Source organism: Larus michahellis, chromosome 9 (genome assembly GCF_964199755.1).
Source record: "Larus michahellis chromosome 9, bLarMic1.1, whole genome shotgun sequence".
NCBI classification, from domain to species: domain Eukaryota; kingdom Metazoa; phylum Chordata; class Aves; order Charadriiformes; family Laridae; genus Larus; species Larus michahellis.
Window position 1 is genome coordinate 45,697,635 of NC_133904.1, and position 24,494 is coordinate 45,722,128.

A 24,494-nucleotide genomic window follows, 5' to 3' on the forward strand; every position below is an offset into this window, starting at 1 on the left:
GGTGGTGCTGCTGCTGCTGGGCATTGCTCTGCCTGGGGCTCCGCAGACCATCACCCCACAACTCAGGGCCATGCCACGGCACCCTGAGCCGCTTGTGGTGGTTCAACAAGCAGCATCCAGCGGCACGGCGAGGTGATGGCCGTGCGATGCTGCCCAAGACACGCTGCGTCTCAGTCAGTGCCGCACAACCATCACCTCACCATGCCGCTGCGGGTGCTGCGGCCTTGGCGAGGCGACACCCGTTCGGTGTGAGGCAGCGGTGACGCCGGTACAGCATGCCACCGGGGGTACCGCATTACGCCGCGGTGCTGCAGCCCGGCGAGGTGACGCCTGCTCGGCGCAGGGCAGGCCCCGGCGGAGGAAAGAGGAGGAGGAGGCGGCGGCGGCGGGGCGGCCGCGCCGGGCGCAACCACAGCGACATGCTGAGGTAACCCCCGTCCCGCCGCCGCCGGGCTCCTCACCCGACGGGGTCGGATGGTGGCGGGGGGGACGCGGGGACGGGCGCCGGGCGGCGGGAGCGGGGCCATTTTCTCTCCCCCTCCCTGCTTCTCTTCAGGGACGCCCCTGAGAGAAGGAAGCCATCATGGCCGCCGGGGGGATCGATTGCCAATCACGCGACGAGCGAAGCCCGGCGACCAATCGCAGGTCCCCCCTTGCCCTTCGCCCCACCCCCTGGCGGGGCTAGCCACCAGCCGCACGCGCCCCCCCTCCTCCCCCCAACCAGGGGCCGTTGCTGAGGCGGTGAGCGGGGCAGGAGGGACCCCAGGCGCCTTTGGCGCCATTGCGGGGGCGGGCGTGGCTATGCCCCCGGGCTCCAGAGAGCCAATAGGAAGCGTGAGGGGGCGTGTCCAGGGGGCGGGGAGTCTATAAAGGGCCCGCGCGGCGGGCGGGAAGGGGTAAGATGGCGGAGTAGGTGCGCGTCGGCGTGGCGTGCGCTCACCGTGCCGCGTCCCCGCGCAGGAGGCGGGTGGATCCCCGTGGGGTGGCCGGCCGTGGTGCGAGGTGGAGCGGGGAGGAGGAGAAGACCGGTGCCGCCGCCATGCCCAACATCAAGATCTTCAGCGGGAGCTCGCACCAGGACCTGTCCCAGAAGATCGCCGACCGCCTGGGCCTGGAGCTGGGCAAGGTGGTCACCAAGAAGTTCAGCAACCAGGAGACGTGGTGAGGCCGGAGGCGGGGCCGCACTACAGCTCCCGGCAGGCAGCGGGGCGCCGCCGCGTCTGGACTCCGCACGGCCGCCGCGCGGGGGCTGCTGGGATTTGTAGTCCGCGGCGCGGGGTGGGCGATGGGGCCGCGGCCTGGCGCGGGGGCCGGGGCGGCCGGGCCCGGCTTCGGGCTGTGAGGGGGAGCGGCGGCTCGGCGGGAGTGGCGCTCGGAGACCTCCGCCGGGCACTGCTGCAGGGCCGGAGACCTCCGGCGCATCCCGCCCTTCCCCGGCGGGTAGGGCCGGATCTCCCGTGGGCGTCCTTCAGCCGAGGGGCCGCTGATGGCTCCCCCTTGGGCAGCTCCCCGCCCGTAGGCCCTGGCTGGGTGCCGGGCCAGGCTTTACCGAGGGAGAGGGAGCGGGGACAACCGGCCCGGGGGTGGGCTCCCCTGCGGGGAGCGGCGGGGTGAGCCATGTGCGGGCGGCTGCGCGGCCCCGGCCATGCCGGCGGCGGGTGTAAAGGCCTGGCTGCTCCCCGCGGGGTGGAGGGGACAGGGTCCTTGTCATCCCGCCGCTCTGACAGGGGCTGCAGCGGCGGGATTCAGCCTTCGTGGCCCGTCCCCAGCGCCCCAAAAGCTGGGAGTGGGTGGGAATGCGATGCCCACGTTGGTTTGCCTCTTCCATGCTGAGTGGCCCGGCAGTTTTGTGCTTAGGTGCCTTGAAACGACTCTGAAAAGCGTGAGAGCCTTAAAGGTATTGATTCAAGGTCGGGGGCTGACACGCTCTCGCAGCCCATGATGCCTGTGCAGTCTGTGTTCCCCCCCAAGCTCTGAAACGTAGGATTCATCTTGTTTTCTGTCTCCATGCTTTATAAGTCTTGCCACCATCCTACCTGAAGAAGTTAAAAGGAGAGGCTAAAAATTATTCAGAGGTCTTAAAGCTTGGTTTAGAGAAATACGCTAAGCATGTGTACACCACACAGTGTAATACAAAGAAATTAGAGAACCTTGAATGATTGCTCCAACCCATTCCTTTCTTCTGGAGATGATAATTTTTTCCAGGAGAATCCAGGATGTACACGTGACGTAGAATATTATGGTTCTATTGCATGGGTATTGATTGTAACTGAAAACTTCAGAGGTAGTACAAAGAGTTGTAGAGGAGAGTTATAAAGAGTCTGTTTGATTTACAGCCATTGTGCTGTTCTCATTGCTCTTTATTAATTGCTCTTATCCGTCCAGTTGGCTAGACAGCAGGTAATCTGACTTTAAGACCTAATAGACATCTTATTTACCCTAATAAACTGAGAGCAGATGCTTCCCAGAAAAAGTAAGATTGTTTTAACAGAATAGTTCGTTGATACTTTTGGACAATAAATGTCTTGAATCAGCTTAATATTAGGCTGTTTGTAAGTACAGCTGGAGATGACACTTGTATGTTAACTGCTCTTAATTCAGACACCTAGCAGAAAGTTCTCATGCTGGCTGAAATTCTTCACTGAATTGGGAGATTGGTGTGTGCTGTAAGTCAGTGTGCAATAAAGATGACAACAGTTTGCTGGTGGATAATGAGCAGTAAGACAATAAATACCTAGCGGTCATCAAAAACATGTTGAAGAAGAGGGGGAGGAAGATCAGGGAGCAAAATACTAAAATTGGCAATCTACCTTAAGGTGCTGTATAAGTGAAGCCATCAGGAGCGGGTTGGGTGATTGTCTGTACAGTTGTTCCTAGAGTTTGTTTTGTCTGCAGAATGGGTGAACATCTCTCCAGTGCAAGACGAAAGAAACCGTGGAAGAGCTTTGTCCTCAGTAAACTTGACTTTTGGTTACTTCCAAATCTGTGGCAGGCTTCTCTAAACTGAACTGTTGGAAGTACTTAGTAGTTAATCCGTTCCTACAAAAGGCCTTATGCAGCATTGCCCTGGACAAAACCTCAAACTGAAGACTACTGCTTTCCTTCCAACTCTGCCTCTGGTGCAGGTGTCTTGATACACATGGTGGAGCTGGCAGTTTGCTGCTGGCAAACAGGACCTTTGGCTTGTATTCAGTCCCTTCATCAGCAGGGATTAGTGTGCATTACATCCAGGAGGAAATTAACCCCAAAAGCCTTTCCAAAGTGAAATGCTGGAGGGCTTCTCTGTTCAAGCCAGCAAATAGCTGTTATGACTCTAAATCTAATAATCAGCTGCAGGGTAGCTTCTGGTAGAAGTGTGGCTCAGCTTTCTCAGCTGACTGGCCATCGTCCTTGCTTCCTTTGTACACTGCTGCTTTTAGCTGATTGTGGGAGAACGAGACCTGTTCTGGGGTGTTTGCATGCTCAGCTTGTGTTGAGATCGAGAGTACAGGCTGAGTGCTTTTAGCCTTACTTGACCGAATCATTAAATTTGATCAGTGAGCGATGTAAAATAGCTACTGAGCAAATAAGCAACAGTGTTTCTGCTCAACACCCCGGATTATATGACATTGTCACCCACAGACCCTTGGGATTGCAATCCCTTGGTTGCTCTGCAGGCATATGTAATGGCTGTGTTTTAATTTGTATTTAGATACAACTCTTCTTTCCCCATCTGTTCCCAGTGTGGAAATAGGTGAGAGTGTACGCGGGGAGGATGTCTACATTGTGCAGAGTGGCTGCGGTGAAATCAATGACAACCTGATGGAGCTCCTTATCATGATAAATGCCTGTAAGATTGCCTCAGCCAGCAGAGTCACAGCTGTCATACCCTGCTTCCCTTACGCTCGTCAGGACAAAAAGGACAAGGTAAGGGATGTGATAAAGGTTTCGTTTGGGGAGATGAATGCACACCTTGAAAGTCCTGACTGCTTGACAGGGATTAGATGAAGTTGAATATGTAGAGGAAGAGATAAAACTTTCTTTAATTTCTTTAAACCTCAGGGCATCGTACTGCAAATTCATCTTTTCATAAAGATCTGGTTCTTCTTGAAAATACCCCAAGCTATAATCACCAGCTGATGAAAAGATGCAATGTTAATGAGCACTACTTTTAGTAACTGCTTGTGAATAATTGTCTAGAAGTGGAAGACTGACATCTTGATGAAGGAGTTGAACTTGTCTTAAATACTGTTTTTTCCTGTACTAGAGTCGAGCTCCAATCTCTGCCAAGCTGGTTGCAAACATGCTGTCTGTGGCAGGCGCAGATCATATAATCACCATGGACCTGCATGCATCTCAGATTCAGGTAGGAGCTACAATCGGGGAAGTACTTGCCTGCTCCAGTCTGAGCCTCTTTATTGCCTTCTGGGCTTTCCAGCAATCTGCTCTTTTTTAGAGACAGCAGTGATCAGGACTTGGGAATGTGGGACTGGAAGGGACTTGTAGAATCAGTTGGAAGAGGATGGGGAAATGGGTAACAGGTTCATCTGTAAATGAAATTATAGCTGTTCTTGATCAGACTAAGCAATAATGAGTCCTGTGTAAATGAATGTTGGGCTAGCAAATGATCTGTGCAACTTTATTGCCACACAGTAACGCTGTGTATTCTTAACTGGTCCTTTGAGGAATTTGAGATGGAGAATGGCTTTATCCAGAGTTTTCTTATATATTGAGTAGAGCTTTCTGGTATTTACTGAATTGTCAGGGAGAAGTGAGCAGTGCTCTGTTTGACACAGTGGCTGGTAATACTGCTGCCCTGAGGTTACCTCTGCCGCCAGATGTGCTGGCACAACTGCTTGTGAGGCTTCAGTCGACCAGGACAGTGATCTGATAGCTTGCTACTGACAAGATGGGCACTCGCACTTGTATCTGTTCAGTGCCACCCTTCCTCATGAGTTGGCTTCACCAAGCTGGTGGTGAATTGAACAATTATTGATGGGTTTTGCTGGCTTAGTGAGCGGAATAGTCTCACAGAAAAACTGAAATCTTGACCAGAGCTGTATAGAAGTGGCAAGGGTGTGTATCAGGGAGGCAAGGGACAGCAAGCTGTTAAATTATCAGTCTTGTCTCTTTCCACCTTGAGCAAGTGCTTTGAGACCAAGAAACCAGCTCAATGCAACTGAGAGCGGTCAGGCAGAGGGGAGGATATCTATTGTATTGCTGCAAACACTTTGAATTCAAAAGAGTAAGATATCTACTGCCTGGTGAAGTAGCTGGGCTGGCTGTCATTTTAACAGTTGAAATTGCAGCCATTCACACTTAAGTATAATTTTTTCCAGTGTAATTTGCCCAGAAATACTTTGTCTCAGGTGGAAAAAAAAAAATCTATGGGGACACATCTGAGAAGACTTTCAGAAAGATCATGAAATAAAAGAATAGAGCCTAACGGGATATGCCTCTTCCCTAAGAGGCTTGAAGCTGCCATGTGTGCTATAGGGTTGACCTTTCACCAGCAGCAATGGTGAGATTCAGTTGAATAATTGGGTTTGTGTATATAAACTTCCAGCATCTGGCTGGTTTCAGCCTGGTTTTTGCAGTTGCTGGGTTGCTGAGCGCAGAAGGAATGGTGGTAGGAAGGATCTGTTACCCCTATACCTTGAAGCATTCCTCGCGAGTAGCTGCTCCCACTCTCCTGCCTATTAGTCTCTGTCCAAGATTAACTTCTGGCTTTTGGTGACCTTTGAGGTTTACTTGCAGGAGTCTGCTGGGTCAGTGTAAAGCTGTGGAACCATCTGCAATTAGTCTAAAAACAAACGTTACTCAAGCCTTTTGCATAGGTTTTCTGTAGATGCAAGCAGTGTGGGTAATGAGCTTTAAAGACTGACTTTGTAAAAAGGCAGCTAGCCACTTTGAAAATGAGTGTGTTTGATGCTGGTTTTATGCACCCCGGTAGGATAGAACTAGTTCTATGTTGTGAAAGTGTCAGAAGTAAAGTGTTATTTATACTACTAAACTGTTTCTGGCTCTAAAGACTTGCTACATTACTATTCCGGGTATTCCAAAGGCTACTGCCCTTGCATTAAGGGAAGTAGAAAGGAAAGCTCCAAGCTGTGGAAGGGTGGTAGCTGCGTGCTTGATCGTATAGAAGGCTGCTTCTGACTGTTTTTGGAATGTGACCTTCAGCTACATCTGTTCCTCTTGTCTTCCTTGCAGGGTTTTTTTGATATCCCTGTTGATAACTTATATGCTGAGCCTGCTGTACTGAAATGGATCAAAGAGAATATTGCAGAGTGGAAAAACTGCACCATTGTGTCACCAGATGCTGGTGGAGCCAAGAGGTAAGCTGTCAGGCAGCTAGCTTGAGGTGCTGCTTCTCTATCTGAGTGCTTGTCACCTTATTAAGACACATGTTCCCTCTGCCAGCCTGCCTTCTCTAAGACAGTCTGTGGAAGCTGGTGAAGAATTGTTAGATGTTCTTCCTAGGGAATGTTTAGAAGGTTTCTTGGACTACATGGACAATTAAATAGCTTCTAGAATCACAGCTGCATAGGTAGGAATTGTTCAATTACTACATCCCTTGGACTAACCCAATTTTTTGTAAAAGGGTAATTATGCAGGCTGAAGGAGGGAATCATGTAGCTCACACCCCTATGCCAAGACAAAGTTACTGCTGCTGGTTAAAATTACATTATTATCCAGGCTGTTTTCTTTGCAATATTAAGCTTTGTCTATTGAGGTATTTTCTTACTTTTACTCCTGATTTGAAGGTCTATCTGGGACTTGAGCCTGCTGCTACTCTTCCCTGAGAGCAAGGAAGGATACATGGTTCCTTTGCAAAAAGCAGCAGCATATGTTATAACATATTTCTACTTAGATAGTCTAACGATCTCCCATCTTCCTGCAGCTAAATATGCCAGTTTGCAGGCAGTTCAGAATGTTCTCAGGTGCTTATTAGGAGGAACTAGGCTGTTCCTTGTTGCTTCTGTATGACGGCTACGTGTGAACAGCAAAGGGACGCAGATGTCTTCTTTAATCCAGGACTGTCACATCAAAATGTTGGTGTGTTCTGACCACATTCACATACTTTAGAGTGTTTTAAGCTATCTGTTACAAGCAGCCAAGAGGTACTATCACTGTAGGTCCCTGTATGTCTTCCTGTAGGTGCTCTGTGGCCCATGTATTGGACAAGACCTTTTGTATATTCATCTACTTCCGTAGCTTGTTGTGTAATGAACTGTATGAAATGCCAAGTCAGCCAGCACTAATCTGACTCCTGGAAAACACATCTTCAAAAGCCACTTAAACTGAAACATGTCAATCTTAGCTGGTGCAATATTTTATGGAAATGCTGCAGAACTAAATACTTTAGTAAACAGTTTAGTTTAACAGTCTTACGTAGCACTCCCATGGTGATGAGTCTGATCTACTGCGGCTAGGAACCTACTCCTCTCAAGTGTAGAATTTCTTAGCGGCACGGATATTTTGTTCCTTCTCACTCTTAATGTTTTTAAACTCTTTACTATTCATCAGTATCAGTATATAAAGTTTGTGTCCCTCTGGTAAGGTTGTTCTATCGTCACAACAACCAAAGTAAATGGGAGGTGGTGGACTGGCATTTCTTGGACGTGTATTCCTGCCATTGTCCTTGCGCCAGCACTTGTATGCATGACAATTGACTGCTTGTACGAGTGCAAGCAGGTCCCTGTTCTAACACAACTTAAGCCTTTCCAGTGTAGTGTTATAAAGATGACAACTTCCCCAACATTCTGGTCGCTTCAGGTTTGCCAGACATACTGGTTAAGGTTTATTTTCAGCTTTAAATGCAAATTAAGTTACAATGGTCAGGATGAAAGACTATTTTAGTTTAATCTAGTTGCTGTCATCAGGAGAGATTGGATCAGACATTGCAGTTCAACTGCTTGAAGGGAAACTAAGGTGGCAGAGTGTCTTCTATTAATTACTTGGGAGCAGTAAGAGATGTGGTGACAGCTTCTCTTACTGCAGTGGCAGTTTGTGCTTAAGACTTTGAAAAGAGATTCGATTGAAGCCGTTGCGTGGAGTTAAGTGTTGTTTGGAAACTGTTCTCTCTTCAGAGTGACCTCCATTGCAGATCGATTGAATGTAGACTTTGCCCTCATTCACAAGGAACGCAAGAAGGCCAATGAAGTGGATCGCATGGTGCTGGTGGGTGATGTGAAAGACAGAGTGGCCATTCTGGTAGATGATATGGCAGACACATGTGGTACCATCTGTCATGCTGCAGACAAGTGAGTAGGGCTGACTGATTTCTTTCCTAAATCAGAAACCTATTGTTAGCAAATGTTATGTAATAAGTTAATCAGATCATTTGCGTATGAAGTTTCACAAAGTAACATACAGTTCCTTGACTATTCCATGTCATACAAAAGAAGTAAAAAGCCTAAAGTTCTCACAGAGGGAATAACTAGAAGACCATAGTGTCTTTTTTTTATTTGAAAAATGCTTGTGTTGAAAGTATGTCTTCCACTGGACCATCACTGACTATGCTGGGTAGAACTAAGTGCTGTCTGGTCCGTCAGCTCAGTGGCATACATCTGAATTTCCATCAGAAGTAAGCTTTTCAAGCTTTGGTGTCTTTCAGGCCTTCTACACTAGTAAGACCGGCATATGCAACAATCAGTATTAAACACTTGCTAACTTGTGTTGGCAAAAATCATGGAAGGTGATTTGCATGATCTAATCCAAATGTCCCAGGGCTAAGGACAGTATTTTTTTTTTTTCAATGTCTGCTTTGCCTGGAGTGGATTTTATGGTACTTGTTAGATTGTTTTCTTCCCCCAAAATCAATAGTGGGCTGGAGGGGGCAATCAAAGGTATCCTGTCCCCTAACCGTATGGTGTTGTCTCCTCTCATGCTTACCATGTTCCCTGCACTAATATCGGTTCAATACTTGCTAAAAACTTCTCATCCTCCTTTTTCTCCCCTTGTAGGCTTGTGTCGGCTGGAGCCACCAAAGTTTATGCCATCTTAACTCACGGGATCTTTTCTGGGCCGGCAATTTCTCGGATAAACAATGCCTGTTTTGAGGCAGTTGTAGTCACAAACACAATACCCCAGGAGGACAAGATGAAGCAGTGCCCTAAAATCCAGGTGAGCATCGACTTTCTCTTCTGTCACCCCTGGGGGACAGAAGCATTTGTCTGTCCTCCTGTTGGTGGGGAAAACCCCGTAACACTGTCTGGTGCTTACAGCAGTTTCATTGGCACTGGAGTTGGTGGCAGTGTTGACGAGTTCTCTTGTTCCTATTGCTGTGGGATCGCACACCTGTTACACTGATAAAATGCAGTTTCTAATCCAGCTCATCTTAAGCAGTTCATTTAAGTAAATTTTCTTCAGGGCTTGTTTTATCTTGATCACATCACTGATCTAATGGGGCCATGATGTAAGCAAGCAGTTGTATCTGTACACTGTGGTGGAGCGATATGCTGATGGCATACTGAAGTAGGTAGGAACTTCTGAAGTTCTGGTAATGCCAACTTCAGTTGTGTATCTGTCCCCTAATGTGCAGCCCTTTAAGCAGCGTGTCCCTTCCTTTTATGAAGCAAAGTGGGCCTGACCTGGGGAAGGTGAATGCTTCGTATCTGGTCGTAACGGCAGTGCAGATGAGGTCTGGAGGGAGCGCAGTCTTGTCCCACAGACATGTCTTCCTGGTTTGACTAAGCAGTTGACACAGCTCCACAGTCCAACGTTCAGATACTTGCCAAAGATAAACAAAAACACTTTGCCATTCGTATGAAAGCTAAAAGCTGGGCTCTTGATGCTCACTCTGTTTTGGGTTTTCCATTTAGGAAAAGTACTGTGGTATTTTGTTTCCCATGCTGAGGGTGACTTTCATGAAAGAAAAAAATTGGCTATATAACTTGAGCTAGGCAGAACTTGAGGATTTCCTGTGCTAATGGATAGCTAGAAGTTGCAGCTTTACCTGAGCATTCAGGCATAATAGCTTCATCAGGAGCCTTAGGTACTGCTATACCATACGCACAGCCAAAGACATCCTAAATACTAGCTTGGTGGCACAGATATGTAGGACACAGGCGTTTGGAGAAGTTCTGGAAAGTGAATGGCACTGCTAAGGCTCAGCTAGTGCTGTGTTGTAAGCGTAGGAGGTTCCCCAGTACTGGGGTTCTGGTGAAAAGGAGGGTCAACTGGTTGAAGCTGCAGTGAATTTTAAGCTGCTTTTGGAAGTAAGTTATAAGCTGATTGCAAACTGCTATTGGGTTGCATTTTTTTTTTCCCAGTGCCAACTTCTGGATGATATTCCTGCAACTGAGCACATCTAAAAAATGTCTGATGTTTCAGCTTCTTTCTAGGCTCCACACTACAGTTAATGTAGGCAAAATGTTAAACTGGTAATAAGTATGTAAATAGCTGTAGCCCAAGATTGCAGTGGAGCAGTTTTTCAGGCTCTCGCTTCACACCTCGCTCTTTTACACTAACATCTTGTGTTCAGAGTTGAGACATACAGAACTAAAGGATTTGTCATGAGTCTCATGCTCTGTCTGCTCTGCAGCTCTTGGTTTTTTTTCTTTCCTTCCTTTGGAGGCAAAATATCTGGAAAAAATAAAATGTTAAATACGAATTTCACTTAGTTTCCTTAACACGCCATGAACATGGTGCTTCTTACTGAGACTACATATATTGAAATGCTTTTGCTGCTGGGGTTCTGAGCTAATGTTTTATTGGGATGTAATTTTCCCTCCTGCTTACCGGATTACCCCACCAGGTGGAGCCAGCACAATGACTGGGTGCCGAGCTGCATCACGGCAGCTTCATCTTTCTTGTGCTGCTGGCAGTGATCGTAAAGCCTCAGGACTCAAGGGAAGCGATCTGATCTTGATTTAGACTCCCCTAATTTCTCTGCAACCTACACAAAATGAATAAGATAGTCCTAAAGTAAACAGACTGAGTTTAAGGAGTCTCAGCAAAGAAAGGTGACAATAGGCTGTTATAAATTTGGGTGATGTGTTTACTTGTTAAGTTCTTCCTAACTTAACAGCTGTTCTTCCAGGCTTGATATCTTTTCTGGGTGATGCTGATGCATCTTTCTTCCCTTCCAGGTGATTGACATCTCAATGATCCTTGCGGAGGCCATCAGGAGGACTCATAATGGGGAATCTGTCTCCTACCTATTCAGCCATGTCCCCTTATAACAACAGATGCCAGCTGCTGCTTGTATGGCTTTTTTTTTTTAAAACCAAAAGTTGTTCAGCTTGTTGTAAAGTTCAGTAGAAGACTCTGCTTGTTCCAGTGCAGTTCTCCACAGCTCCTCCTGCTTAAGTCAGGCTTACTGGCTCTGATCCCAACACTGGGAGGTTGGGGGGGGAAGGTCATCTCTGTAACACTCCAACTCCACCAGCAGCCCTGTGCATTTGGGCTCATCAGTAGTATTGACTCAATCCTGCAGATCTGTGGAGAGCGGGACTGACACATGGCTAATTGCCACCATTATTTTGGGGGAGGGAGGGGGGAGGGTGGGAGAGGGTTTGTCTGTGGGCAGGGTTAGATGATCTGGCATGCGCACCCTAAATTGTTTGGGAAGTAGAGCTCCCTAGGACATGTTGATCTGGATCTACAGCAAGAGCCCGAGAGACTGCTGGCTGTCTTACCACTCCATACCTGATGGAAGCCCTTGAAGAGCGATGGGGAAGGCTTGTGTCTTGGCCAAGCTTGACCCGAGGTGAAGCCCTGAGGGACACCTGGGAGGTGGTTCTGCTACAGCTTCCGCCCATGAAAGGATATCAGTGTAGTTTGAAAACTTGAATTAGTCCTAATTGTTGATGAAATTAAATGCCCTTTAGCATGCTACACAGCAGAGTGAGGGTGAGAGCATAGTCTGTGCAGTACTGCCTTGCTGTGTTAACGAAGTGGTGAAGGTGCATCCTGGACAAGAATTCTTCTCCCTCTTATGCAGAGGACTCGTGGTAGTTGCGTGCTTTAGTTTCTAGTGTAGGCTAAAACCAGTTCCTCAATTTCACAGCTCGCTGTTAGCCTTGCTAGCGAATAGAGGGCTGCTGTCGTGTACTATAGCTGCACCTTGACTTGCTGTGCAAATCCTTGATCCCTTTTTTACCAGTACGCCAGTAAACTGAGCCTCTTTATCCCATAGTAGCTTGGTTGTTGCATCTAGCAAGTGCCTGCTCAGACGCTGGGGTGACCCAATACGCAACAGCTTTGTGTCCAGCTGTCTTAGCCTCTCGTTGCCTACAATCCTGTTGACCTGTAAGTTACTGACGCATTCTGGTTGCGTGTCCTGGTCACTGTCTGCCTTGCCTTGAAAGCGTTGCTTCTTGCAAAAGATCTTAAACCAAGGAGCATAGGAGGTTGCAGGACTACAAAACCTGAAGAAGCCCTTGGAGTGAGTCTGATGTTGCTAATGAGAGCATACGGCGATGGGTTGAAGAGGCTGGTGATACCTAGTACTGGAAAAACTGTAGATCTAACACCAACCTGACAGGCAGCAAAGTGCCTGAAAGAAAAATACCAAAAGTAGAGCTGGCTGAGGCTCCCGGATGTAATAAGTATCATCTGAAACTTGAATAATTAGTAACTGTACCAGACAATCGTTAAGGTAAACCGTTCAGTCTCTCCTGGACTCTTATGGGGTTATAGACCAAGCTGGTTTATGCTCTGGTTTTTATAAGCAATCCTCTTTTATTTGTTTTTTAAGCTGGAGGAAGGGAAAAAGGGAAAAGAAGGAACTTGCAATTACTTGCTAGAGTAACCAGCATGGCTTTGAGAGGCTAGGGGCTGGGCTATAAGTGGAACTAACTGAAAAACTTGGTTAAGATCTAGGGAAGTACTTCTTTAGTTGTGCCTTTTACTGAGGACTTCTCTCCCTTCCTGAAACTCCTGTCCTGTGGCAACGTTAACACTTCTATTACAGTGTAGGGTTTTTTTTTTCTTTTTGTATAAGAATTGGTGTTTGTCTGGAAAGTGTGTGTCTCTTGCTTCTTTGCTTTGCATCCTGCACTGACCTCTACTGAGAGTCTGATTCCTGCCTCCTGTATCGGAGCCCCTGCTGCCACGCTGCCAATGCCCTGAGAGCCAAGAGCCAGGACATCGGAGCAGCGACGTGAGGATTTTCAGCAGCATTTGTGTTCAAACGTAAGACCTGATGAAGGAATTAAACTTTTATTTAAAAACCGTGGCTTCTGCCTATAAATTCTTCTAAAAAACCTTACAAAGGTGTGGTGTGCATCTTCTAAGTTGGGTCGCTTGCAAGGTAGATCATGGAGCAATGTTATTTGGAAGGGACCTTGGAAAGTCATCTGGTTTAACCCTCTTGCGGTGGGGCTGAGCGTGAGGTTCAGCTTGGCTGTGCTCACAGTGCACGAAAGAAAAAGCTTGGGACCAAGGTACTTCTCTTCGTGGGTAGTGGCGTTTGTCTGTATCCGATTTCCTAGACTTAATTGTTGGGGTGGTAGCGCAGATTCTCTTGTACTGTTTAATTATGTATCTCGGCAGATCTGTTCACATCGTGTTCAGGTAGGGGAAAACCTGAATAGATTAGCAAGTTACAAATGAAGAGTTGCTGAGTATCTTGCACAAAGCTAATGGTCAGAGGCAGCAGGATTATGTCCTGGGAAGCATTTGTTCTAACTAAACCATGATCCTTTCTCATCCTGTGTTGTAGACTTGGAAAGTATAAATGAAGTCAGAAGGGTGAGATGGCAGGTCTAGAGAAAGGTCTTTGGCCTTACAATAGGCTTCCAGGCCTGGTTTCAACATTGCTTCAGGAAACATGACCGTGGCCTCAGATAGACTTTTCCTGAGGATCGCTACCGTCATTCAGCTGTTAAAACATATTTCAGTACTGGTCAGTAAGTGAACTTGTATATTTTTTTTTTTCTTTAAATAGCGGGGGGTGGCAATGTGGGTTTTGTCAGGGTGATGTAGCAGACTTCACCTTCCTTAGAGAAGAAACAGAACCTCAGCTTTACAGCCAAAAATTTGTACCAGGGTGACCATTGCTATTGGTTTGTATATACTGCTTTCTTAGTTACTTTTATAAAACCTAGGGGATGGAGTGAGGGAGGGCGCAGACTTAAAATGCTGTATGACAGCACTGGAGCTCTTAAAAGGATGGGTGATACACAGGGTATGAGAACAGTCCCAAGGAGGTCAAGCTCTTCTGCTCTGGAAACCTTCCGTTTCTTCCCTGAATTAAAAAAAAATATTTTCTAATTGCTAAACCTGTTTGTAGGCAGGTTGTGAATACTGACCAGAAGTGACAGTTACACTATCAGAGCAAGTATGGCTGCCTGTATCCCATGCATATAGTAGAATTAAAGCATTCTTCTCCCTGCTCAGGACAGTTGTGGATGTACCAGGCAGCCATGGGAAGGGTGTGGGCTGGGAGGAAACCAGCCCCCGAGGTGTGAATGGCAGAGAGCAGAGTTCCTCCAAGTTTGGGAGCGATGCAGGGCTGCTCATCCTTAGCCCAGGCAAGTTCAGCTCCAGCAGCATCAGCCATGCTGTGAAGCGCTGGTGCGATCTTGAGCTACCTGCTGCAGTGGAGGCGATTCTCCAGCCTGTCCTGGGGAGCTGCTGGAGTGAGCACTGAGCACGCAGGGTGCTCTGGGGGTGAACTCCATGGTGTCTCCTCAGGCTTTCTTCACAACTGCTGAAGAAATACCATAGGAAGCAAGTCATTACTCCCCGAGAATTAAATCCCAAGTAATTTGCTGTGCTTTTTTGAGTTGGAGAGCTGGAAGAGCAGGACAGAGCTATGGCAGCTCGCTGTGCCACAGGCAGAGCCGGAGCGTGGCCGCAGGTGTGCAGGTGCTGGGAACTGATGCCAGTGGCTGTCTCCTGTCTGCTGTAAGAAGGGAACCCATCAATCAGAAGTTCTGCATCTTAGCCCAGTGACCTGCCTGGGTAGCTGAAGCTAACGCTCAGGGTGGGGATGCCTCAAGCTACCGTAAAAGCTGGGCTTGCCATTTGTGCCTTGCAGGCAGTGGGACTTGTCCGCTGTTTGAAGCAAGACGAGACACATCCCAAATTGCTCTCCTGCTGTTTCTCCACGTACGGATGATTTCTCATCTCCTAGAGTTGGTGTTCCTGTGATCTGCAGAAAGCAGCAGCTTGCCTTGCTGCCCCTGGTCAGTGGGAAAGTAGTAAGGGTTAACAGAAAAGCCCTTCTCTAAACTGCTAGGAGCAGCAAAATCCAGGGGATGAATGAGCCCTGGTATAAGACGCAACAGCCTGAGTGTGCTGGCTGCCTTCCTGGGGCTCTCTGCTCCTGCTCTGCTGGAAGGACAGGAGGCTGGGGTTAAAAATGAGCAGGAAAAAGTAAACTGTGGCCCTGGGGAGTAGAGGGACTGGCTCCCAGCTGGGCAGTGGTGGCTGAAGGGGGCTCGGGTCGGTGGTGCCCTGCCTGTCCCTGCAGGCAGGAGGCTGAAAAAAAAAAACCTCTGCGATCAGATAGAGAAAACCTGCATCCCCCTTCCTGTAGGAGAGAATAAAGCGTTCCTGGAAATGGCCATCAGCAAGGCTCTATCTGAGCCCTGACAGCCTTGTTCTGTGGGAGATTTAAAACTCATCTAAAATGGCTGGCAGTCGTTCTTTTCTATTTCAGGTCAGGGCTGGTTTTGCTTTCCCCCCTGTCTGTTGATGTCTCCGTTCTTTTGTTATAAATTATTGAAAGCAGAAATACCAAAATGCATGAGAAGGAAGCAGGCTGTGCAGTTAGGGGAGGCTTTGCAAATTTTTCGGGGTGGGAGGACGGGGGGGGGAAGCTCTTTCTGGGTATATAAGCTCCTTTTTTCGTTCTTTGTGCAAGATGGGTTTTAAACCCTCCCCAGCAGCAGCAGCCCCACACCTTCCCTGCTGGAAACGCAGAGGCTTTGAAGCTGCTCTGGCTGTGGTTTATAGGAGCATGGGGGTGCCTGCGTGGCCGTGGCTGGCTCGGGGAAGGGGGAAGGTCCCTGCCTGCATGGCCACCGTGGTGGCTTTGTCCCCAGACAAAGACCCTGGGGTTTGCAACGCGCTGCAGCAACGAGGAGATGCACCGCAGGGGCTGCGCCTTGGCTGGGGTGGGTGCAGCCGATGCTGGCGAGGGGCTGTGCGCGGGGAGGACAGGGATCGGGTCCTCTCGCCACCGGCTGGGGACAAAACGCCCAGCAGACTGTGCAGCATCCGCAAAGGAGAAGCGTGTGGAGAACAGGGAGGGAAAGAGAGGGAAGCTGGGGGGAAGGCGGGTACAGGTGGAGAGTAAACACATGGTAAAGCACTTGTCTGACTATTTGCATAAAGGCAAAAAAAAGGATTTCCTGCTTTAATTTTGAAACTGGGTGGGTTTTTTTGTTTCCTTTTGGCTGTGCAGGAAAAATGAGCCCTTTTCTCAGCTCGCAGTGGGCTTTGTGATGCCGCCTCTGCAGGGTGGGTTTGAAGGATGCTCCTGAACGCAGCCCTGCCTGGGTTTGCTGGTGCTGGCTACGTGGCACCCTCCAAAACTGGCCCTGGGGGGTCGAGGGGGCCACAGCACCAAAGCAAAGCTGCTCTGGGAGCAGCCTGGCCTGGGGTTCCTCCTGCGGCTGCTGCTTCTCCCCCTGGGGGACGGGGACTGGAGGCTGTTTACCATCCAGAGCACTCTTAGAGCAGCAACTACATCTTAAGACCTGGCCTTAGACTTTGGCTTTTGCCTTTTCTGCCTACACCAACCATTGGCATTTCTTTATTTCGTTGCTGGCTGGAGCGGGAAGATACCTGTCTCCTCAGGGCTTGCTGCAAAGGGTCACCTCCGGCCAAGACCTGCTGTCGCTGGAGAACACCGAGGCCCCCCCCCCCCCCCCCCAAGACGGCAGTCTTCTAGCTGAAAAACACAAAGCAAATGTTTCCTCAGGCTCGCTGGGGATTTTCTCTGCAAAATCTCCAGTAAGCCTGGAGAGAAACCCAAGGCTGGCAGGCCGGGAGGAGGAGGAGGCGGGTGCGAGAGTTGCTGCGTCGCAGCTGCTACCCCTGATGCTCTGCAGCAGGTCCCTGCTCGCTGTGACACCGGCATCAGAGCGGAAGGGTTCTGGCAAGCCCTCCGTGGGGGTCAGGGTGCTTTTTATTCCCCCCCTCCTCATTCTCTTCAGCACCTATGGGACCCTACTGCAAGACCTCCCAGGCATCCTGGCCCTCCAACCACTACCCATCCTGGTGGCCAGCGTGCAGGTAGCCCCCAGACCACCACTATCCTTCCTTCTCCCCAGCCCAGCTGAGAACAAATAAACTTACACCAGCTTTTTCACCCCAGAAGGTATTTTTTTTTCCCCACATGCATCCCAGCCCACCTGGTCTGTGCTGGCTGCCCCCCAGGCTTTCTGCACCCTATTGCCTTGCTACAGCCAAGCCAGAGCCTTGGCCTGCGAGCGTGGGCTGCTCCTTGCCCACCCAGCTGCTTTGGTGACCCAATGTCCTCAGAACAGGCCATGGCTGGAACGATTGTGGCCATCATGGCCATGGGTCAAGCAAGGCAGCAAAGCGTCTTCCACAGCTGTGAAAATACAGTGCTATTTTGATCCCAAAGGCTCGGTTTTTTAAACTGATTCCTCTGCAGCAGGGTGGGTGTTGGGGTGGAGGGTGGTGGCCAGTGGCGAGTGTACCCCTGGCTGCGGGCCACCTGCTTCTGGGGAGGGTTTGGGGCCCAGGACGGTGGCCCTGGGGTCACCCGCTGCCGTGGGGACCACCCTCACCGCCGGCACCCGGGTGCGGGGAGCGGGGCCGGGGGTGGGTGTCCGTGTCGGTTCCCCCCCCCCCCCCGCCACGGGTGACACTGTCGCTCACACACCGCTCCGCGACACCCCGCGCCCCCCGAGCGCGCCCCCCGAGCGCGCCCCCCGAGCGCGCCCCCCGAGCGCGCCCCCCGCACCGCCCCGCCCCTCTCCCCCTCCCGCCGCGGGGCACCTCGGGAGCGGTAGTTCTCCCGGGCGGCCGCGCGGCGCCGGCAGCCGCGGGGAGGACTACATTTCCCAGCAGGTTCAGCGGGGCGGCGGGAGCCAATGGGCGCTCGGGCTGGGCGGCGGCCGGGATATATAAGGCGCCGCCCCACGCCAGGCGCTCCAGCCTCACCTGGGAGCGCAGCGGAGCGGGGCGGGACGGAGCGGGACGGAGCGGGAGAGCACCAGGTGCGGTACCGGCCGTTCCGCCGCGGGGGTACCCCCGCCGGTGGATGCGGGGGGGACTCTCCAGAGGCGCCCCTGGGCTGGGGGTCCCGGCTGCGTGGGCTGGTGAGGGCGGGGGGGTCGCCCCCGGGTGGATTGCGGGCACCTGGACGGGGCGAGGGAGGGTCCCCATGTGGTCGCCCAACCGGTGCGGGGCCGCCCGGAGGCGGCGGGGAGCGGCGCGGTGCCCGGGGCGGCGGCGCGCCCCGCCCTGCGCTATTGTCCGCGGCGGGGCCGGGAGTTGGCGGGGGCGGTGGCGGGGGGGACCGGGGCGGGCCGCCTTTGTCTGGCGGTCCCCATCCCCGGGGACCTCGGCTGACCTCGGGGGCGGGGGGTCTCGCAGGCAAAATGTGCGACAAGCCAGACCTCTCGGAGGTGGAGAAATTCGACAAGAAGAAGCTGAAGAAAACCAACACGGAGGAGAAGAACACGCTGCCCTCCAAGGAGAGTGAGTGCAGCCCCGGGGTTTGGCTTGGGCGGGGGGGGCCGGAACACGCGTGGGCCACGTCTGGGGCAGTGGGTGTCCTCTCTGTCGAGGTGCTTTGGGGCAGTTGGGCTCGGACCCAGAGAAATTGGGTCCCTCGGGACCCCCAAACCGACAGGTGAGGGGCTGGGGTACGGCCCCCCTGGGGCATGGGCAGGATCGCCTGCGGAGGGATGTGGCTCCGAGCTGTTGCCTCAGGGCATGGCTTCCCCGAGGAGAGCTGAAGGCAGGTGCCCAACCTGCTGTCACCCCTGCGTGTGTCACATCACCCTCAGATTTGAAGTGTTTGTCTACCCCACTTGGGGATTGCTCTGCAGCCTTCTCCAGTGGGTGTTCCCACGAAAAAAAAGAGCACCAGAGACTAATGGACCTCACTTCTCTTGCAGCTATCGAGCAGGAGAAGGAATGTGTGAAGTCTTCCTAGAGCGAGATGGCCTGGCAGGAAGAGCTACCACTTGATTTATTTTTTTTTTTTGTGCTTTGAATGAAATCATGTGTTTTTTTTAAATTTACATCATGTACGTGTATAGAAAACAGCTGCATCACCTAACCCACTGTCCCACCTTGCTGGCAGCTTTGGCGGGTGGGGGTAACAAAGGGTGGCCCCCATTAAAGTCCATCAACAGCCTGACCCAACCCTGTCTCTGCCACTCAGTCGACTCCCGTTGGCAGCGCTGATCTCGCTCCAGTGCAGTGGGGAGATGAGCAAGGGCTATGGAGGCTCCTGGGGATGGACCCCTTCAGCCTGGGGGAGTGGGGAACCTTTCTGACCTGGCCTGTGGCCTGGGTCTGTCTTGCATACTTCTTCACTGACGGTGTCCTGTAGCCTCACAGTTTTTTTGTCTTCCTTGGGGGAAAAATGAGAAGTTTATTATAAAATAAAAAATGTAATGACCTACCTATGGCTTATGGCTTCTTCCTTGGCAAAGGTTCAGGTTGTGGCCTGGCTTGCCCTGGTGGGGGTGGGAAGGTCTCTGCCTGGGGCTGGAGCAGCAATGATGGTTTGGTGTTGCTCAAAGGGTGATATGGGATGGTTCCCTGCAGGGTGAGTCCAGCTTGGTGTGTGTCTAAGGCTCAGTTCCTGGTGGTCTAGGGGAGACCGGAGCTGGGAGCGTGGCCGGTGTGGTGCTGGGGTCTCAGCTGGCTGAGGCCACTGTGTTCCACCAGCAATCCCTGCCACCATAGCGGCTTCTTGGTGCATCTTGAAGCAGATGCTAACCTGGGCCTTCCCGCTGAGCCTCCTGCTTCAAAGTGGTTTGTGTCCCCTGCCTGAAACGTTTGTGGAGCTGGGCTGGCTCCTCACCTGCATGGCTGGGGGTGGCTGTGCTGGCAACGCAGATGCTGGCTTGGATCCTGCTGGCGCTGCAGCCAGGCTGGCTCTGTCCACCTGGTTCTTGGAGCAGAACTCTTCCATCGCTGCCTGGCACAGCCTTTTTCTTCACCTTGAGCCAAGGTCCACCCCCACCCTTTGTCGAAGGAGGTTTTTGCAGCCTTGTAAGGATGGATTAATGCAGTAGACCCCTTGGATACCCTCTAGGCTGATTCCCAGCTGTGCTTTGCAGGGGTGGAGATCCCTGTGTCCTCCAGTACAGCATGGGCAAGGGGGAGCTGGGGTCTGACATTGCCTCCAGGTCTATGCTGAGGCTTCCTGGGTGCTGCCAGGATTTCCTCACCTCCACCTGGCCTGCAGGGTCACCGAACGGGCTGTTTGCGGAGGAGGTGGAGGCAGACTTGCCAACTAACAGTTTTGGCCAGTGTCCCTGTCGAGCCTGGTCAGCTGGAGACAAACACGGGGCTGTTGTGCCTGTCTGGACACAGTGCCTATCTGCCTCGTACCTCCACCCACGCCGCCTGCCAAGGGCTGCAAATAACGCTGCTTGTGGGGCTGCGACTGCCTTCACCTCTTAAAAAGCAGAATCGAAAGAGCTGAAGGTAAGAGGTTGGTATTTGTGTGCTGTCAGGGCAGCGTGCGGGGCTTTCCGCGGGGTGAGGGTGGTGGGGAGTGGTGCTGGGGCTGCTGCTACACGGGGCTGAGCACTGGGCAACTCAGCACATGCCAGGGTGGCTGTGGTCCCTCAGCACTCTGATGTCCCCAGGTCAGTACCCTATCCTGGATGTGGGAATCCTTCTCCCAGTGCCAACTGCCGGGGTGGGCTGCCATGGTGTCAGCAGCCACTTATTGCCCCGGCAGGGCTTGTCCCTCCTCCAGGGGTGGTTTCTCTTGGTGGGCAGGGACAGGCTCAGCCCTGTGCTGGGGAGGGAGGAGGGGGCCCCTTCGGACCCTTCTGTGAAAGCAGAAGGTAGAAAAGGTCAGGTCAGCAAGCGCTGGGCTCGGGACCGGCAGGCAGGGCTTGCAGACCACTAAAGGTCAAGCACCTTCTCGCTGCTTCAGCATTTCCCCCTCCTGCAGAGAGGCTTTGCAATCCCTTGGCCACTTGATGCGCCCAGGCTGGGAGTCGGGTCAAACCCAGAGGTAAAGCCAGCCTCAGCCCTTTCCCCGTCAACCAGAGCATCAACTGAAGCTTTTGGGTTGGAAATACAAACTGGCAGAGCTGATCTCTTCTCCTCAGTGGGGCTTTTGGGGACAGGGAGGTCTCGGTGGCACCCTGGCTGCTCCCGACACCACCCCGGTACCTCCCCCTCTTAGTCATGCTGCAAAGGGCCACTCTGCGGGCATGGAAAACCACCGGTCGGCTTATCTCTCCCTGAGTCACTCTGACCTCCGCAAGGTCACGGCAGGAGTGTCCCGTCCCTGCCACCACCGTGCTCACAAAATCCTCCCCCTCGCCCTGTGCTGCACAGGCGGCAGCAGAGACTTTGCCCAGGGGTGCCAGGCCCCTCGGGAGCCTGCCGACCGTGCACCCCCTTCCTATGGGGCCGACCGGTTCCCCAAATGACAGGGTGGCTGGTGCCAGGAGCTGGTGATGCTCCAGCGTTCGCCCCCAACCTGTGGAACCAGCCCATGGAACCACCTTGCTGCATCCCGGGGAGCCACAGGGTGAGGACGGGGTGCAGACGCCCCTGGGTTTGGGTTGTTTTTTCACTGTGGCCACCCCAGGGACGCCGCGATGCAGGTTTAGACGTGGGGTTAAGTGCTGGCACAGCTGGGTCTGTGCCCCGAGGCAGCCGCTCCAGGGGCTGGCAGCCCCAGCCTGGCCCCGGGGACACCGTTTGGAGCTGGGGGCAGCTCCCCAGCCCTGGCAAATCCATCCTGGTGGGTCGTATGGCTGATGCGCCTGCGTCCAGCCAAAACAAGGGCAGCCCAGGCGCTTTTCCGACCCATATCCCTGCCGGAATGGTGCACAGGGAAGTATCAGACGCATTGCCCAAACCCTGTATTGTCAGGTCTGAGGATAAAGAGAAAGCTGCTTTGCAACCCAGTGCCCAAAATGTCCCTGTTGCCAGCAGAGGATTAGCTAGCAAGGGGAGAACCATTACAGAAAAGCCTTTTATACCAACACTCTCCCTCCCTGCCTGTGCTGGACCTTCCCCTTTTCACCCCGACACGCATGGGCACACGACTGCCAGTGGCGTGGGAGGCCAGGATGCCTGCCAGGCTGATGTCCTCTAGAAAAGTGGTGGCTTTGGCAGCGTGGGATGCCCCAGCAGCCACCCATGCATGGAGGGTGCCATCCCAGGAGCTGGGCCTTCCTGGCAGGGCTTGATGCCGCCTTCCCTCACTGGGCACCAGGGAAGTTATATATGTCAGCTCCTCCCAGCAATATCCATGCCTCTCCTCCTGCTGCTCCTGGGGCGGTTTCTTCCCGTGGCTGGATCGGGTGGTGAGCCGTGGCCGGCGTTGCGGAGGAGGGAGGAGGAGGCTGAGTCACCGGCAGGAGGAATTTGGGCAAATACCTAATGATCAGCAGAACGGGGTGAATTCAGATCAGGGCTTGTGACTGGGATGGGCATCTGCCCCCGCCACTGCTCCCATCCCCTCTGACTCAGCCAAGAGAGGATTTGGCCCTGTATACGCATGTGTGGAGGATCATAATCCCATCTCTTGCAGGAGATGCCGGAGCCAGCCGGTGCACAGCCCTGCTCCGGGCACCCTGGTGTCCCCCTGCTCTCAGCTGCGCACCCACCCTGCCAGGCTGTGGCACCCTCCACTCATCCCATGGCACCGTGCTGGCTTCCAGTGGGGATGGCCCACTGCAAAGGGAGGCTTTTGCACGCTGGCAGCCGGGGTTTTCCCTCGGCCACTCTCCAGCTGGCAGCCCCTGGCGCTGCGGCAGAAAGTGGTGAAAGCCAAGAAGTGGTGGTGACAAGGGCCTGGGGCAACCCCCGCGTTTGGACGGTGGGAAATGGCCAGCCCCAGCCCGCACCGCAGTCGGTCCCAGCAAAAACCCCCCTGGAAGGTGCGGGTTTGTCACCAGAGCAAACAGGATAAGGCAAAGCCAGGCTGCGCAGCTGGACAAATGATGCAGCTCCCCAACGTGTGTGTCCTCCCCCACCGCCGCTCCCCACATCCCCCGGGGAAAAACATGTCACCACCTCAGTGGCACTTGGGTCAGCCTTTCCCTGCCAGGTCTCCCCTGCCTGGGTGGACACACTGCCAAGCGCAGAGCCCAAACCCCAGGGTGGCAGTGGCGGAGAGGGGAGGCGAGGGGGCAGCAAGCACGATCTGCCGGGGAAAACCTCTGCTAGGAGTTGTTGGGGAGGACGCGTGCGTGCGTGCGTGCACGGGGATAGTTACATTTTTGGCTGTAACAGGGGAAAGCAGAAGAGACCGAGCAGTAACAGGGAAACGAAAGTGTTGTGCGAGCTGGTGACCATGGTCCTCTGGGAATGGAGCTGATGGGAGGCCACCACGGGGTGGGAGAGTGTGTGCGGTGTGCTGCTGTAGGTCAGACCGTCCCCTGGGGACGCCCAGTGACACAGGGGGAGGATTAACAGACAAACTGTCCCCATCCTGTGGCGGGGAGCAGCGCTGTGCCGGACACCCCCTGTGGCCGTGGGGCAGGAAAACCGCTCTCCCTGACCAGTGGGTGCAAAGGCACCGTCACAGCGAGCCGGGCGCCTCTGGACACCCGCACAGCCACATTCGCCCGCGGGCTGTGCGGTGGCCAGCAGAGCCGGGCTGCCACCCTCAGCGCACCCCAACGCCTTCCCCAGCAGTAGAGAAGTTATTGCTGCTTCCCAAATAATGCCCGGGAGGCCAGGTTTACCAGCAGGAGCTTACTCATCCCCTGCCAGCGAGGGCTCAGCCCTACTCACGATGAACCAGGAGCGCTCAGAGCTCCCTGCCCTCTCCTCCAGAGCCCCGGCGAGGACCAGGCAGCACCCAGCTGCGAATAAAACCGGGGAGTTCCTGCACTGAGCTTCCCGCGTTCTCTCGGGTGGCTGCTGGCGCAGGGGCGCAGGTGGGAGCAGCTTCGCCGCATGCCTTCGCCCAGCGGCACGCGTGCTGCTGGCGCCTGGGGGTGCCCAGCCCTTCGCTGGCTCACAGCCCCCTCCCCAGAGCGGCCAGAATTAATTGCTTGTTTCTGGTGTCCCCGTCCCCCCTCCCTGCCCCGAGTTGCATTCTGCAGATTCCCGCGGGGCTGTGCCGGGAGCTGCAGGAGCATGTGGTCCCGCAGGGGACACGGCTCCGGTGTCCTGCGGCAGCGCCCGCACTTGTGCCCGAGCCGGGGCAGCTGATGGTGGAGAGGAGCACTTTATTTTAGGAAGCAGCTGGCTCACACAGGAGACATTGTTTATCGTCTTTCTTCCCCCTGGTGCTTTATTACAAAGGATTATGGCATGAAAAGCCATTTTGTTCCCCTGCTCCCAGTGAGTAGCCCCCACTCCATGATTTATTCCTCTCCTCAGGCAGCAGCTGGGGTACGGCACCCCGGGGAGCTGGG

General features: G+C 52.9%; 2 protein-coding genes across 2 annotated transcripts; both read left to right on the plus strand.

The window, feature by feature from the left end:
• Positions 1–299: 299 nt before the first annotated feature.
• PRPS1 (phosphoribosyl pyrophosphate synthetase 1) lies at positions 300–13,165 on the plus strand. Its single transcript, XM_074600860.1, has 8 exons — positions 300–427; positions 961–1,161; positions 3,723–3,906; positions 4,247–4,345; positions 6,193–6,317; positions 8,073–8,246; positions 8,949–9,108; positions 11,076–13,165. The coding sequence occupies exons 1-8, from the start codon at positions 420–422 to the stop codon at positions 11,166–11,168; spliced, it is 1,044 nt and encodes a 347-aa protein (XP_074456961.1). The 5' UTR covers positions 300–419; the 3' UTR covers positions 11,169–13,165.
• A 4,885-nt stretch (positions 13,166–18,050) lies between these two features.
• LOC141748399 (thymosin beta-15A homolog) lies at positions 18,051–19,546 on the plus strand. The gene is made up of 3 exons (XM_074600386.1): positions 18,051–18,128; positions 18,508–18,612; positions 19,035–19,546. Exons 2-3 carry the CDS (start codon positions 18,513–18,515, stop codon positions 19,070–19,072), a joined length of 138 nt encoding a protein of 45 aa, XP_074456487.1. The 5' UTR covers positions 18,051–18,128; positions 18,508–18,512; the 3' UTR covers positions 19,073–19,546.
• Positions 19,547–24,494: the final 4,948 nt, after the last annotated feature.